This window comes from Anolis sagrei, chromosome 1 (assembly GCF_037176765.1).
Source record: "Anolis sagrei isolate rAnoSag1 chromosome 1, rAnoSag1.mat, whole genome shotgun sequence".
Taxonomy (NCBI): domain Eukaryota; kingdom Metazoa; phylum Chordata; class Lepidosauria; order Squamata; family Dactyloidae; genus Anolis; species Anolis sagrei.
Genome location: NC_090021.1, coordinates 195,220,407 through 195,237,817, shown reverse-complemented (window position 1 = coordinate 195,237,817; position 17,411 = coordinate 195,220,407). Strand labels below are relative to the sequence as shown.

At 39.6% G+C, this 17,411-nt stretch overlaps 1 protein-coding gene across 7 annotated transcripts in view; it reads right to left on the bottom strand.

Moving 5' to 3' along the window:
• Positions 1–370: 370 nt before the first annotated feature.
• The window catches only part of LRP2 (LDL receptor related protein 2), a 172,318-nt gene continuing 155,277 nt past the window's right edge, over positions 371–17,411 (bottom strand). For 4 of the 7 annotated variants that reach the window (XM_067471724.1, XM_067471728.1, XM_067471727.1 and 1 more), the window contains 8 exons: positions 16,787–16,963; positions 13,556–13,675; positions 12,581–12,671; positions 11,316–11,383; positions 10,935–11,055; positions 8,003–8,132; positions 7,044–7,154; positions 5,405–5,800 (listed from right to left, as the gene is read on the bottom strand). In XM_067471724.1, the coding sequence (XP_067327825.1) occupies positions 5,660–5,800; positions 7,044–7,154; positions 8,003–8,132; positions 10,935–11,055; positions 11,316–11,383; positions 12,581–12,671; positions 13,556–13,675; positions 16,787–16,963 (959 nt within the window). In that variant the 3' untranslated portion in view covers positions 5,405–5,659. Of the gene's footprint in view, positions 1,890–3,982; positions 4,055–5,404; positions 5,801–7,043; positions 7,155–8,002; positions 8,133–10,934; positions 11,056–11,315; positions 11,384–12,580; positions 12,672–13,555; positions 13,676–16,786; positions 16,964–17,411 lie in introns of those variants that run through there. The other 3 variants (XM_067471726.1, XM_067471730.1, XM_067471743.1) reach the window with 2 other exon arrangements.

The following is a 17,411-nucleotide window of genomic DNA, read 5'->3' as shown; positions in this document are numbered from 1 at the left end:
TTATGCAGTAATAAATATTGCCACCAGGTCAGAAATTTCAAATTCTTCAGTAATAATAATAATAATAATAATAATAATACTTCTTTTTGTGTGTTTACATACACGAAACGGAAAGCATTCAATGTCTCAGATATAAATGCATGCAACATATAGTGGAGCAGCAATACAAGTCTTCAAAATCTTTCAATGGAAACTTAAGGCTACAGTCCCAAACACACTATCTAGGAACTTTTCTACTTAATGTACCACCGAATCTATTAGAATTTACTTAGAGGCAGAGTGTAGGAGCCAAGACTTATAAGCAATATTGTTGCCTGCAACTATGATGATCTTCATGCACAACATTCAATCAGTTACAAAACACAGAAAATGATAAAACACACATCAAATTTATTCAGCAGCATCATGTTCCAAGTTTTTTTTTCCTAATTGAATTACACGTCAAGGTAACAAACCCATATTAAAAGAAGGATAGCACTTAGCTTTGAGAATTCCGGTATGTATATATATACACACAAACATACATACATACCTTAGGCTGAATTATATATATTATAAAAACACCCAACAGTAGAGTTATGTGAGTAGCTAGGCCAGGAACACTAAACATCAGCTCAAAACTAGACATTCCTGGAGTGGCACACAAGACTTTCCTTAGAGGGTTAAAATGCTTACTTTACCAGCTAATCCTGAGTAAAACTAACAAGATGCATAGTACAAGGCTGTATCAGTAAAAATGGTTCCCTTTCTATTATTGCCCACCTCAGGAAATAAATAGTCAGCAAATATCAAAAATGTTCACATGAAAAATAAAAAGAGAGAAGGGTGGCTCGTTTGAAAGCGTACCAGCACCATTTGCATGCTGCGGCACAGAAACCAAGTATCTTGGGGCACTGGATACTATCGATTTAACATTAGACAAAACACTTGTAAAGACTGCTACTGAGAACAGAAATATCCCACTGATGATTGACTGCGATGGGGGCATGCTATGATTTCAAAAGGCAAAAGCAGGGAAAATGTAAAGCATCCTATCTTCCCAAGGACAGCAGCAATGACATTTCAAAACCGGCCCTTTGGGAAAAACAGGGCGATTGAGGGAAAGAATCATTCTGTTTCCAACAGGCAAAATATTTGTACAAGAAAAACATGTTGTGCCATTTGTTTCGCTCTGTTCCTCAGGAGAGTTATGGATACTCTGTGCAGAATCATACAAAGAGGCACCTATTTTTCACATATTTTTGTATAGCACACAGAGAGGAGAAATGCACTAAAGCACCAGTACCCACTTAGCAGAGTGCTGCCTATAAATATACTTTCCAAAGGATTTAGCAACTCAGTAGATGGCCGCTACATTCCCCTCCACATTATTCAATATAATCATTTATACAGAGGGTATATTTCTAATGATACAATTTCAGAATAGAGTCATACTAATACATCCAAGGACCAGATAATCTTTCAGAAATTTACAAATGTACAGTATATTTATAACATTACTTTCAGAGAGTGTCAGTGCAAAGATATACATATAGTACACCGTGATAATTGCTCATAAAAATAGGCATTGGCATTGTAAAAACAACAACAAGGCATGGTTTCAACAGGTGTCTCCAGCTAAAGGCTAAATATATTTCTTTATAAAGAGATGTGAACCATTTTTTTCCTTCTGTTTATAAAAATATATGTGCAAATGGTTGTGCCTAAAGATTCCCAGTTTGAATTAGTTATACAACAGAGTCTTCTTTGACTAGATTGGCGGTGTCTTTGAATGAATCCTCAGTTGCTGTAAAGGCTAACGGCTGATCTCTTCTGAGAATAATCTTCTGAGGCAGTGACGGAGATGGAGGAGGGACGCTCACGGCTTCTCCTTGCTGCTCCTTTTCCATCTGAAACAATAAATACATTGTATAATTATCCCTGACTGAATTTCATGGGAACTGGACACCCAGTTGGAATGATAAATGAAAACCCCGCTTGGAGATGAAGATAACAAGCAATAGATCCAAATTACAAGAAAAGAGATTCCACCCAAACATCAGGAAGAACACCCTGAAAGTATGAGCTGTTTGACAGTGGAATGTGCTCTTCAGAATGTGGTGGAATCCCCTTCCCTGGAGATTTTTAAATAGAGAATGGATATGTTGTTGAAGGCTTTCATGGCTGGAATCACTGGGTTGCTGTGAATTTTCCATGTTGTTATGTTCCAGAAGCACTTTCTTCTGACATTTCACCCACATCTATGACAGGCATCCTCAGAGGTTGTGAAGTCTGTTGGAAACTAGGCAAGTGGGATTTATGCAATAATGTCCAGGGTGGGAGAAAGAACTCTTTGTGTGTGTAAATGCTGCAATTGGCCAGCTTGATTAGAATTGAATAGCCTCACAGCTTCACAGCCTGGCTGGTTGCTGCCTAGAGGAATCCTTTGCTGGGTGGTGTTAGCTAGCGTTTATTGTTTCCTGTTTGGAATTCCCCTGTTTTTTGGATGTTGCTCTGATTTAGAGGTTTTTTTTAATAATGCTAGCCAGATTTTGCTCATTTTCATGATTTCTTCCTTTCTGTTGAAATTGTCCACATGCTTGTGCATTTCAATGGCTTCTCTGTGTAGTCTGATATGGTGATTGTTAGTGTGGTCCAGCATTTCTAGATGGATAGCCATCTGTCAGAAATGCTTTGATTGTGTGTTCCTGAATGGCAAGGGGTTGGACTGGGTGGCCTTTGAGGACTTTTCCAAATCTAACATTCTATACTCATCACTTTATTTATTTACACAGTGCCATTTGTATGCTTGATATTGTACAGAGCATTTGAAGAACAGGTCTTTGCTAAGGAGATTGCAGTGTAAAACCCGAAACAGGGAAGCAAGAGAGAAAAGAGGAATCTGGGGGCAGAAAGGGAAGAAATACATAGTTGTTTCATGTGTTTTCCAGGCTGAAATATGATAGGCTATGGGAAGTAGGGAGTTGTGCTAAAAGCTGCAACATCTCCTAAGCACTTTTTTCCTAAAATGGTGTGAGCCATTGCATGATGTGTAGGGCTATGGCCAGGGAGCTAAATCCCCCCCCCCCAATCCGATGTAACAGTGGGTTTCTTCTTCACATGCAAGATATTTATTAGCTGGTCTAGCTCGTTTGGCATCTATTACAGGATTCAAGCCAATATTATGTTTAACAGGGCAACCTTATAGTCCCTAGAACAGTGGTTTCCAACCCATGGTAGTGGACCACTAGAGGTCCGCAAGAACTAAAATATGGTCCGCAGCCTTAGCATTACTACACTGTTGCAAAATGAGCAACAGTCTCGCAAAACCCTCTTATAGTGACAAGGCTTATTAAATATGGTTTCATATGTGTGAGCAGATGGTGATTACTGGATGGCATATGTTCTGTATCAGAAAGTAGAGCTGATGTGGTCTACCCATTCCAATTTTCTGAATCACCCAAATAACCAAAACAAATCTACAGTTGACCAAAAACTGATTTGTAACCTTTTTGGTACGGATGTTGGAAATTGGTCCCTGGTCAAAGTGATTCCTGATTAAGTGATCCCTGGTCAAAAAAAAAAAAAGGTTAGGAACCACTGCTCTAGAAGGACGTGTAATTTAGGAGCCGCAGGATCATATACGAACCACCTCTCAACAAGCAGCATAAACTTTCAAGACTTAAGTCTCTTCATCAAATGCATGGATTGTTTATAGCAAACAGCTATAAAAAAGTGCTAAAGAAGTCCTAGGTATATATGCGATGGTAGGAAATTTTGAACCTCCCAAAATGGGGTGTGTGAATGAGTGAATATTCTTTTTCTTTCCCTCCTCTCTAGATGATTTTAGCCTCCTAAGGAGATTGTCGTTTCTCCATCAATTTTCAACCTCTCGCCCCCATTCTTTCAACACTACTGATCTTTGAGTCACATCCATAATCGCTATGATAGAAACAGCCAAGATTCAACTTTCCTTCTGCTGAGAATGAATCTTAGACATTACCTCTGAGTAGATAGGATTTTCAAAGTTGGTACTCTGTTTCAATTTTCTTTTAAAGATGCTCCATTTTGACTCCTGAAGGTTTGAAAAAACATAAACTGCATTCATTACTATTTTTGTGCAGGGGAAATTTAGTGACAATCAACTGAGGTTTTTTTTTTTTAAAAAAAGGATGCTTCTATAAATAGAAAAACCTGACAAATGTCCTGCCTGATTTAACCAAGGAGTAGAGACCAAGACAATGCCAGAGAGAAACAAAAGACCAAAGTAGGTGCACTACTGAATTAAGTAATTTCAGATAAACAGCTTCTAGCTTGATTGTCACAGAAAGGGCAAGAACCTTGGTGTCTTTCACAGCTTGACGGATGACCCCTAAACTGACTCTTATTTGTCTGTTTGCTAGGGAGGCATTTGGAGAGGAAGGATGCCTTCAAGGAAGCCAAATCTGTGCATGCTGCCACTCCTCAGATAATTCAGCCTGAGCTCTTGCCCCCAAGAGTCCCCACAGTGGGGAAATGGGGGAGGCCCCAACTTGGCTGTACATTAGTGGCATATAGATGTGACACATAGGTTGAGCAAACAAAGAGGAAGCAACCAGAGGGAAAATAAACTGGATCCTGCTTGCTACAAAGGTGAATGGCCTCAGAACCAGTCCCTAATAAATAGGCAGAGGAACACACCAGAAGGAAGAACTTCCATTTTCAGATTTTCCTAGTTGCAGTGGACAAGATTGAAGTATGAGTCTCACTGCAGTCTGGATTGCCTTGGAAACAAAATACAGAGAATGGCTGCTCATCCCACCCCTCAATCTTGGCTACAAAACAAAGAGGGTGCCTTCACTTGGCCCCACACCTCTGCCAGCACACAAACAGGATTCCATGTGGTGGTCAAGCATGGGAACTTTGTGCCTTACCACAAAGGCCAGGTGAAGTGACCCGCTTCGTCTGGCTTCATCGAGAAAAGAAAGAGGCAGTGGGGTGAATCCATCGCCCTGCATGTGACTCTCTCTCAACAATGCTTTCCCCATCACATAGGGAAAGCTCCGCCCTCCTGGCAAGGTCCCATGCTTGCTCCACTGAAGCCAGCAGAACATGAGAAGCCTCCTGTGTTGTGAGGAAAGCATCCAGCAATGTTTTCACCTCAATTGGAGGCGAGGCCTCCACTAGAAATCATATGACATCATATGATGTCCGGCATTGTTCTCCGTCCATTAGATGGGGGGAAAGCATCCTAGAACATTAAATTCCCCCTTTCTGATGAGGTCCTTAGATGGAATCCTTCAAGACAGTTTCTGTTTCCCTTCAGATTCCCTGGACTCATCGCCCTCAACCCCCATCATTTTTTCCCCAAAAAGTATGCATTCTTTATTTTGGAAATATCCAGGAATAGCAGTTCACTTTTTAAGAGGTTGCAGGGGTCCTCCACACACAAATGCCACCTGTGGTTTTGCATTCCTTTGTAATCTTTCTCTCTGACTCTCCCTTTTTGAATTTCTGGTAGTGTGAGGAACAACTGAAGAGTTTCACAAATGGGAAATTAGCTCCTAAACCCACTCTAGTTGCCTATCTTTGTAGAAGGCATTCATAGTCATGAAACCAAGTTCATTACACAGCAGGGGAGATATGTGATATACATCATAAAATACATAAACCCCATCCTGCACAAGCGCTTCACACTCTCTCACACACATTTGGCAAAACAGCATCCTATTACCTGTGAAATTTCTGTACTTGCAGGAGGCTGTGGGGCACTGGCAGATAGAGGTGTAGCATAGACCGGATTCTCAAAACTTTCATTTCCTTCACTGCTGGAAGCCGCTACCTGTTGTCATAGAAAATTGGCAAGGAGAGAACAACAAAATATATTCAAACTTGTACATATCTGAAGGGAAATGTACCAAGGAAAGGAGAAACAACAAAGTGTTGTGCTGCATCTTAAAGAATGTGCTGCCTTTCATATTACCCAATTAATAATAATAATAATACATTGGAACTTGTGCCACAAATACTATCCACCTGTGACAAAGAACTGGTGGGATCACAAGCCTGAAAAAATTACAGAAAATGAACACGTCAAACTACTCTGAGACTTCTGAATTCAGACTAACAGAGTTTTGGAGCACAATACTTCTGACCTCACGATCGTGTTAAAAACCAAGTATGGATTGTCGATATTGCAATCCCAGGTGACAGCAGGATTGAAGAGAAACAACTGGAAAAGATGACACAATACGAGGATTTAAATATTGAACTGCAAAGATTCTGGCACAAGCCAGTCAAGGTGGTTCCAGTAGTGATCGGCACACTGGGTGCCTGCACTTAAACACAATTAGTACTGACAAAATTACCATCTTTCAGCTGCAAAAAGCCACCCTACTCGGATCTGCACACAATATTCGCCAATACATCACACAGTCCTAGCCACTTGGGAAGTGTCTGACTTGTGATCCAATATAACAGCCAGCATAGTGATCTTGTTTGCTGTGTACTAATCTAGTTGTGTTTCAACTAATAATACTTTATTTGTATTCCACCCTTTCTCCCCGAGGGATTCAGGGTGGATTTCTATATACACAAATACAAAGGCAAACACAGAAAAAATATGGAACTCTTCAAGAATTTGCACTATGGTCTCCTTTTATGTGCCACCTTATGGAATCTCTATATTTGTAGTGTAGGAAGGGGTATTTCTCTACCAGAGAATGTTGAATAACTCATGGAATTGTCGTTCCATGAGTTATTCAACATTCTCTGGTAGAGAAATACCCCTTCCTACACTACAAAAGTGCTGTAATTGTATAATGCAGAAGAAAGCTGACAATATTTTGGCAGACTTTTTCACAGACTGAAGCCCATTTTATCCAATGTTTTCTACAAAAAACCTCAGGGACACAGAACTTTAAATGTGCATCAAGGCTTAGTTTTGCTGCAAAGAACTAACATGGCTAACCCAGTGGAACAATCCAATGAAAACAGAACATGGATATAGAAATCTGATGCACTTCAGGCTATGAGGGGAGTAATGAGAAAAGGGAAAGGTAAGGTGTGCTAAAGTGTTTGCTTACCTGTGTGGGAGGAGCTGTGTTCACATTCCCAGTTCCACCGTCTTTCGTTGTATACATAGGGTTCTCAAAGGTGATTGGCTGTTTCCCACTCTCCACAGCAAAGTTTTCATTCTGAGAACAACGAAAATATAGTTTTTTTGCTGTTGATATGAATTGCATAATGCCTTAAATTAAAACATGGCTAAAACACATAGCACAGAAAGCAATTCTTTTCTAAAACAACGGATTTTCTCAGAATCTATTCAACCTGGCAGGAACCCAACTTCTTGCTATGTTATCTAACATCATTTATCAGGACGGGTGTTTAATCAAATTAAGCCAGCCTTCCAAAAGGCTCCACAAATCACTTCAGAATTGGGAAAAATAAACATCTCCCAACCATTCCCTCAAAAATTCCCTGAGATAGCAGGCAAGTCCATGTACAACCATCATAGGGTAAAGAAACATCAGCGCCAAGATATTAATGCAGATTTCCCTTCTGCCTAGAGCAACTTGTGCTGAAAAAATAACAAGGTGTTCTGTGTATTTATGAAAGAAAACATTACAGGAAAACATGAAGGCTTTCATATATTTTCCAATTCAGGTATTGCTTTGTTGTTACTTGATAAACTACTATGTTTAGGATAACAGCTCCTGCAGTTTTTAGTATAATTGTGTGGAAGCCTTTTGTAAAATTTTAATAAGAGCACAACCCTCACAATCCTTCCAGTGAACATGTAAACCAAAATTAATAGGAAACAATGTGGCAAAAATGGGATCATAATTACCTTTACAAATATGCACCTACCATTCATATAATTGTTGAAAATGAATAATTTAAAAAGAAACATGCAAAATTCAAGATTCTGGCAGGCATTGACATTTCTTTTAAGATATATATTCTTTTTAATATGCAAAATGTTTCTCTCAAAGTGTATCCACCATAAATTATTATTTTGCAGGGGGAAAAAACTCTTTACCATTTGCATTGCTCTGTCAATAGTAGTTTCGGCTCCAAAGCCAGACACACTTATGTCCATGGTCACATCAGCTCCAGATCGGAATGTCACTCCGTTGCCATTTTCCGTGGATTTTACAAGACTGCTTAGGCTTTGAAAATAAGAATGTTTGTTTTATGTAAGAGAAGATAGCTTAATGTGATCTTACTCTTTATTCTACTTCCCACTCTTTTTTTGTGATGAATTTCATAATAATGTCCCACAGAAAAATAAAACCCTTTAGACAAATTAAAATAAGAAGTCTACTTGGAGAGATTTTTAATGATGTCTAAGACTGTGGCTAAGAATCCAGTTAGAGACACATGTGTCTATAAATGTGGCAATCAACCATGTATGCCTCTTTCTGGATAGTGCAAGGAATTATTCTGTAATCTTTTGCACAATGTCCAAAGCCTCTTTCCCTCCTAGCAGTGAGGTCCCAAGAAGTTTCAGATGACAATGGATAAGAAGGTGCACTGAATTTGTGAACATACTTCCATTTCCTTCCCCATCACAGCCAAGACAAGCCAGTTCATTGATGTCTAATCCCCTCCTCTTTTTGCTTGGTTTAAGATCACAATCGACCCCTCTTGTTATTCAAATGTCTTTGGGAATATTAGTGTTGTTGTTGTTGTTGTTGTTGTTGTTATTATTAGCAGTAGTAGTAATAGTAGTAGTAGTAGTAATACAATGGACTCCTGGTATCCACAGGGATTTGGTTCGAAGATTCTTATAGATACCAAAATCCATGGATACTCATCCCATTATATTAAAATATAATGCTCTTATATAAAATGGCAAAATCACAATATGCTTTTTGGAATTTAAAAAAACCAAGCTGTGAACTATATGGATGTGGAGAGCTGAATCTATATAGAAAGTTTTAATGGAAATACTAAAAACCGTGTAGTCTTAAACATTTAAACTGTCACAATTGATCATTATTCCACTGTTGCTATGTATGGGCAAGGAGCTGCAACATGTACTATTACCTAAATGGTCACAGTGGGTTTGGATATAGTGGAATATGCAATATCCTGCTGCATGTATAAGCAATATTCTGTAATGTTTCTTAGAGTGCTGTTTCATAAGACCATTTCCACAGGAAGTTTGGGTACATAATGATGCAAAACAGGGCTCACCAAAAACAGAGAACTAACATCTTATCTGTTTGTTTGGATGAACGAATTTGAGCCATAGCTGATCAAGTCTGGCCCCAAGACATTAAGGGCCCTTCCACAAAGCCATATAATCCATAATATCAAGGCAGAAAATCCCACAATAGCTGGTTTGAACTGGGTTATCTGAGTCCACACTGACATATATTCCAGTTCAAAGCAGATAATGTGGCATTTTATTCAGCTGTGTAGAAGGGGTCTATTCATTCCATTGACTGGCTGCTGAACATTGCTGGCAATAGGACACAGCCTTGCTTCCTACCTATATTTGCACCCTGTGTTTTTCTATTCCCTATACAGCCAAGTGGAGGAAAGTTACACGAGAATGCCAAAACTGCATGATTGTGTAGTTGTGACAAAATAGGAGAGGCATTAACACAACGCCTTCCTACGCTTGGCTGGAAATGCTGGGAAAGAACTTAGCACACAAAGAACAGCAGCAATATTGGATTTACTGAGGTTTTTTCCCCCATCAATGAAAAGAGACACTCCAATCCTGATTAAAGTATAATGCAATTACAGGAGAGCCATGAAGTCACCTGGGAGGCTACATAAAAAAGTTATTTTATCCTGCCACAACTGCACTTTAGCAGCCTCATGTGATAAAGTCCTTAATGGCAACTGAAAGGTGATCTTATCATAGGGATTTCTTGGCAAGACCCATTCAGAAGAAATTTGCTATTGCCTTCCTGAGGTTCACTCAAAGTGTGTTTCCATGGCTGAGCGGAAATTTGAACCTGGTCTTGCTCTTTAGCAATGTAAGTTTATAGATTTTTATCACCATATTTATTTCAGGTCATATCTGAACTGTTCTACCATGATGCGTCTTGACTGTGGCAACAAATTTCATTCAAATACAAGTCAAACAGCATCAAAGCCAATAAGAATTTCACTGAATAATTTGGATAGTCATAACACACATCTCTGGTTGACTGGCTCGGGGAGGGGAAGCATCAAATCCAGAGCCTGGCAAAATTATTTTGGACTACACTCCCAGAACATCCACATAGCCAAAATAGCTTCAAGCACCATTTTTTTCTCCTGTAATGTTGGGGTTACTATTTCTGTGCAAGCTTTCCTGGAAAAGGGGGACATTGAACACACTGGGACTTACTCAAGAGCAAATATATATGGAATTATATAGTAACCCATTTACCTTTATGAGGAAAATAACAAGTTACAAAAATATGTTTCTATTTCTGATGATCAGCAGACTTTGTCATGGAGTACTATATATACTTGTGTGTAGGCTGATGGTGTATAAGTTGAGGACAGGTTTTGGGGCCAAAATTGCAGATTGTGATATGACTTGTGTGTAAGTTGAGGGTCATTCTGCAGACAGGGGAAAGCACAGTGCTGCCTGAGGGCCAACTACCTTTGGCTGCCTTTGGTGCCATTTTCCCACCCAGACCTTTAAAAAGGTCAGAAGTGTGCCACAGTACATGGAGAGAGTTGGGGATTTCTTTAGGTTCTCCTGGAGTGGAGTAAGTTATTGGCTTTCGTGACTTTACTCATAGAAGGAGATGTTTTCGTTTCAGATTATCGATAAGGAATATCATTTACATTGACATGGAGAAGTCTACCCAGGTATTTAGGGTTGGTTTTTTGGCTACAATTTCTAGACTTATACATGAGCATATAGGATTTTTACTACTAATTCCTTTACAGTTTCTAGAACATAGTTGCACTGAAAAGTTGATTTCTGAGGTCCAATTGCTGTTCCTTGTGATACGTACCTTGGAAGTTTGGGAAGCGAAGGAAGGAGAGAGCCTGTCCGGCGATAATTGAAAAAGCCTCCCACACCCAGAGCTCCAATAACGATGATCAGAATGACCGTCAGCAACACCGCCACTGCTGCTACCAGAGAAGAAAAGGGGTAAGAGGACGATATGGTACACAGCTGCCTCTATAACAGGTGTCCTTCCAGGTGTTTTGGACTTCAACTCCCACAATTCCTAATAGCTGGTAGGCTGTTAGGAATTGTGGGAGTTGAAGTCCAAAACACCCGGAGGGCCGAAGTTTGCCCATGCCTGCTCTATAGGCTGGTTCTTATTCCAAAGGCTACAGGACCTTGAGTGGCTACTTATTCAGTATGAAAAGGACACTTCAAAGCTTACTTGTTGCAGGAGGCACTCCTCTTGACAGTCCTGCTTCACAGTAATTCCCCATGTAGCCATATGCACACCTGTAATAATAATAATAATAATAATTTTATTTCTTACCCACTTCTCCTCGTAGCTTGAGATGAGTTACAACATCGCTAAAAACACATAACCATTATATAAAATACATATAATAAAATGTATTTCTACAAAATACATACATTCAAATACACAGAACAATGCTTAAAATATAGTGGACACAAGGCGCGAGTATAAAATTCATAATTAAAATTGGCTGGGTAAGCCTGCCGGAAGAGATAGGTCTTCAGATGTGTTTTAAATTCCAACAGCTCATTTAGCTGTTGAATCTAATTGAATGTGGGGCAGCCAATGAAAAGGTCCTCTGGGTGATGGTTGCCATTCGGGTTCTGGCTGGTTGGAGTAGCTGCCCCCCAGGGGATACTTGACTGCCCCCCAGGACACTTGACTGGAATTGACAGCAGAAATGTTAGCTGTATTTATTGAATTAAGGAAGGTGTGCCTGCCTTAATTATTTTAATTTATCAAAACCTCATTCCTTAGTAACTGCAGCACACACATCCACAAAATCACCTTGTTTACTAGAAAATGAGAATGTAGGAATGCTGAGTCACAAATGATATCTCTGGTTTTTAAACAGTGGAGGAAATGTTTGCTTTCTGTGGATCATTGGTGTCCCCTACAGGTTCAAACAGAGCATAAACAGGACTTTTCTTGTTTTGCTATATTCTCATAGGTATCCTCATAGACATGGTCATACTCTCTGACCACCTACCTTCCTTTAAATAAATATATACTGTATTTCAAAGGACCCATTTTTCAAGAATATTTTCAGTTTGCTAAACAGCCTGCGACTTCATCATTTCAGGGATAACAGATACTCAATGCTACAAATGCTAGAAATACCTTTGGAATAGAGTCTTAAAAGCTACAATAAAGGAAAAGAAGCCTCACAGATGTGATATATCTGCTACTTGGTTCTGCAATTTCATATTTATAGGAAATGGATGCTTTCATGATTCGTCTTAAAGATTTGAAAACATTCCTTTTTGAAGTGTAACTTCCAGAATGCACTAGAAATATGAATACAATATCTTGAGAGTTGTAGTCCAAAAAGGTAAATTTCTCACAATCTGACTTTGTCTTTTCCTGTTTTTGTGTTAGTTTTCCGTGTGTGGAGAATATTTAATGTGACATATCAGTGTGATCCCGCTTGCTTGGCCCATTCCCAATAGACTCACTTGCATTTAGGAAGCCCGCTTTCATCAATGTAGCATGTTCCTCCGTACATACACCTACAGGCTGGTGGCATTGTAGGGGGAGATTCAATAGCTAAAAAAGGAGAAAGAAAAAAAATCCATGCGTGTTTAAAAGCGACAGGGAAGGAATTGCAGATGGTGCAAAAGGAGTAGAAATAAAATAAAGAGGAAGGAGGCTCGTGGACCAGATTTTTGTCCTCATGACCCACTGGTGGTCCACAGGCCACAGGTTAAGAACCTCTGGAACAGAGTGATGAAAAGACTTTTTGAATGCCTGAACGGGAAAATTGTGGCAGCGACAACAAAGGGTGACTTGTCTCGAGGTAGAGGTGGCACTTTCCCCTCTCTGTGAAATGACCTGCAACTTCTCCATGTGTTATATCAAAAACAACAATTTGAGCCTTGAAACCTGGCCTTGATTTATGCATCAGACCAACTTATATGCAAATAAGTATAGTACATCACACATAACCACTAGATTCCGTTGGAGTAGAACAATATTGTTTTTATCTTTGTTTTCCCTGAAACCAGGTCTTGGTACGATGCCTAGGATCTTTGAATACAGATCTCCTTGCAGTATTAGTTACAGATATATAGATAAAGATTTTGTGTTTTGTGACTTTGTGTGGGGGGGGGGGACGCAATACATTCTAATATAACTAACTACTATCCAGCACTTTGGATCTCATGTAAGGAAAGTCAAAGGATCATATAGATTTTATAAACCAGGGATGAAGGTCTTTCTTGAAAATCTACCTCAAGAGTTTAAAAGCAATTCCTTGTAAACATAAAATCTTAGTCTGTCACTAAACTATTAGACAATAACTTCTTTTTTTCTGTATTAACTTTTTCCTCCAGGGACCTTATTATTTGGGTAAGCAAATAATATTATCTGCGTGCAGTCTGCTGCATGTGTTATACCAGAAACAACATCTTAAAAGGAAAAGAGTTCATTACCTGCATCACATTCTGTTGTGCTTCCTTCTACGAAGCGAGCCCCTTGTGGGCAAGCACAGCTATAGCCTCCGGGTCTCAACAAGCAGAGGTGGCTGCAAACATCTTTGCAAGGATTGGGCACTGTCAAGATAAAAAAAAGAGATGCAACTCAGCATGTTTTATGAGAACACAATCTTTTAAAGGCCTTATACATTTCTTTTCCTTTACACAGACATTGCACCCCTTCATTTTAGTTTCAAAGCTAATGACGGGTAGGTCTTAATCTATACTGATATTTAGACCACACATGGTTACTGCCAACATAATAGTTTCAACTATATTTGGAAAATGTTTTCCTAAACACCAGTAGCGAAAACAGGGATGTGAACACAATGCTAACAATTCCCATTTCACTAGTGCTATTTAGCCAAGCAATTTCCAAGGTCATTTCGCTCACTGAGAAAAGGACGGAAAAAAGACAGAAGGAGCAGAGGGGAACAGGTAGCCCTACAAAACAATGTCATTTTTCAAACCGACTCCTAGCATTCTCCGAACTAACTTTTGCCAAGTGTCCAATAGTACAGGAACAGGTACGACAAAAGAAATGCCTCTGAATCACATTATGTTTGGCTTTATTTTTATTTTTGGCACATGCTCTAGGCGGTGAGTTGGTATTCTAACACAATTTTATGATGGATGTTTTATTTCCTGTCAGTTAAGCAAAACTGTCTGGATCTACAGAGAACAAAAGTCAGCTACAAAACAGTCAGGGATTTTAATCAACAGCAGAGGTAGCAGGGGAATGTCATTACTCTCTATCCCATGAGATGAATGTGAAATGCAAATGACTTAAAATAGCAGTAGTAGTATATTTATTTATTTATTTATTTATTTTAGGCATTTTTACCCCACCTTTCTCCAGTTGGACCCAAGGGGGCTTATAATGGAAACAATAGGCTTCCTCTCCAGCTCAAAACTAGACTTCTTGCACACTTTAAAATAATCATGATACCATTTTTCTTTCTAGTCTTTTGTCAAATGAGAAGCTCAATCTCATGGCAACCAAGAGCCATCCATATGCATAATTGCAAGTCTAGATACAACCCTTGGAAATGCACAAGGAAAGAATGCCTACACTCAGCACACTGTGTTGGAGGTTTTAAATATAAAATAAACAGAAACTTTTTCACTGTTTCTGAACCAAAATATACCCCGCAGTATAATAATGTGTCACTCAGATTTGTGTAATGAATAACAGTAACTTTAATTCAGGTCAAATAGAGCAACAATATATAGAGCAACCTCTCTGAATTCTTACAGAGAACAGAGGGAATAAACAGTCCTTTTAAACAGTGTTTAAAATATACTTCATGCCTTAGAGATGATCAGGCTTCAGAGAGTTGGCAGCCATTTCCTTCCTGGCTGTTTCCAGTCAGCGCTCTCTTCACTCTCCGAGGTGAAAGTAGCAGTTAAACCCTTTTGTCTCAGCAGCAAGCCAGAGACAGTAGCCAATCAGAATTCTAGGCTCCTGGCATGTTCTACCAATCAGCTACTGACACATGTCTTTCCAGACAACCCATTTCATCATGGCGTTTCTTACAATTCCCCCCACACTGGACTGATTGTTCAAAACTCCTGCACCACACACAACTGCTAAAAATTGTGTGGTCGGCTCCCCTGACAGTCACCAATTTTGTGAGAGAAGAATCCCTAGAATGTCCCCTTTCCCCAGAAATGTAACCAGTATGTTTAAATGGACAATAAACATTTTCAATGTATTGTCGAAGGCTCCAGCAGACAGAAGTCCTTTGTCCCACCCTGGTCATTCCACAGATATATATACCCATTTTCCTACTTCCAACAGACCTCACTATCTTTGAGGATGCTTGCCATAGATGCAGGCTAAATGTCAGGAGAAAATGACTCCAGAACATGGCCATATAGCCCGGAAAAACCTACAACAAGCCAAACATTTTCAGTTTGCCAGGAAGCAATTTATATGTTTCTGTGCACAAAGACATTGTGTTGCTTAAGGGAAAGAATGCCCCCTTCTATTCCAGAAGAAGCCAACTATGAAATCCAACTGGACTAATAACTGAAACTTTTTTCAGTATGGGAAATGAGGCCACTACTTCCGTAACACTTGGGAATGGCAGGCACATTGCATAAGATACAGTTCTTTCCCCCAGCATTTTGGTGCTGCCATCCACCAATCAGATGCTAAAGGCCTAGTGGTGGATGGCCCAACTGTGCCTCTTGTCCAAACTTGAGAAGAACTTGACAGAGTGTCTGATCCTGAAAATCTATGATTTAGTTTACAGTGTTAAGGGATTTGGAGAAAGGCCTTACTTTGATTTTGCCTCTCTTATCCTCTGTAGATGGTATAATTGCAACCCATTGTGTCTTTGAAGTGGAAGGGAGGTAATTACATACGAATCCGTTGTGTACAATGAAACGTAAATGAAAGCATGATTATTACAGATAAAAACTAAGTTGAATGGGTATTGTTTGTTAAGCCTTATTAAACATCGAACAGGATAAAGGGTCCTAGGCAGCATCAGTATGTGTTTTCAGAAACAACAATATCATGCATGGAGAGATCTGCTCATAAGCAGATTATTAGAAATTTCTTTGAAATGATGTAATTTGGTCTGCAGGGGGGTGACAATACTGATAGTAATAATGAATAAGTAGAGCCATCATAGTTTGAGTGATTAACTAGGACTGTATGACATCAAGTTAAAAATAAAGGTTTTCCTTGACATTAAGCCTAGTCATGTCCAACTCTGGGTGGTGGTGCTCATCTCCATTTCTAAACCGAAGAGCCGGCGTTGTCTGTGGACACCTCCAAGGTCATGCAGCCAGCATGACTGCATGGCGCACCATTACCTTCCTGCAGAAGCAGTACTTTTTGGTCTACTCGCATTTGCATATTTTCAAACTGCCTAACTGGACCTAACAGCAGGAGCTCACCCTGTTCCCTAGATTTGAACCAGCAACCTTTCAGTCAGCAAGTTCAGCAGCTCAGTGGTTTAACCCGCTGTGCCACCAGGGGCACAGAGTATCAGGGTATGACCCCTTAATTGGCCATGGGAGCCCATTGAGTGACCACGGGCAAATCACATGCTTTCACCCTCAAAGGGAGGCAAAGGCAAACCCTCTTTGAACAAATATTGCCAAGAAAGCCCCATGACAGATTCTACTTGGGACAAACAACAATTCATCGTGCTACCCTCCAAGACTTCCAGTTACCTGATTGATTGCATCGGTGTTGGTGATAGATGCGGACTTGAGTAAGCCAAGGATTTATTGTCAGTACTTTTACTTTCTCTCCTTTTCCAAATTTGTCTTCTTTCCAGACTTCCCCTCTTTCTTTTGAGATCCAATACAGGTGGCCTTCAAAGACATCTAAGCTGTAGGGGCTGCTAACTTCTCAGATAATAAAAAAAAGCAAGTAAGTTAGCATCCAAAGGACTAGCAAAGGTTCACAGTGCAATTATCGTACTTGACACAAAAATGCTGCAATGTTGTCATATTTTGGTGCCATTTCGGTAGCTGAAATTAACACATATTTCAGAAACAAAGTATCAGTGGCCTGGAAGAATTCTACAAAGAAACCAAAATTTCTTCCAAAGACATTTTGGATTTGCTCTCAGACATTACAAGACCAGGGGACGAAGCTATCTGGGCTTAGGTATAACACAGATGCTGAGTCTTACCAAATCTTTACTTTTAACATTCATATTGATGGATTAAGAGTCCAGTAATGAAAATGTGCTATCCCTCTTTACATAAAAAATAAAACCTTCCCATTCACTATCATTTATACAAATCCCAAATACAGCTTGAGAAATACTTTGAAAAAATAGCTGTGATC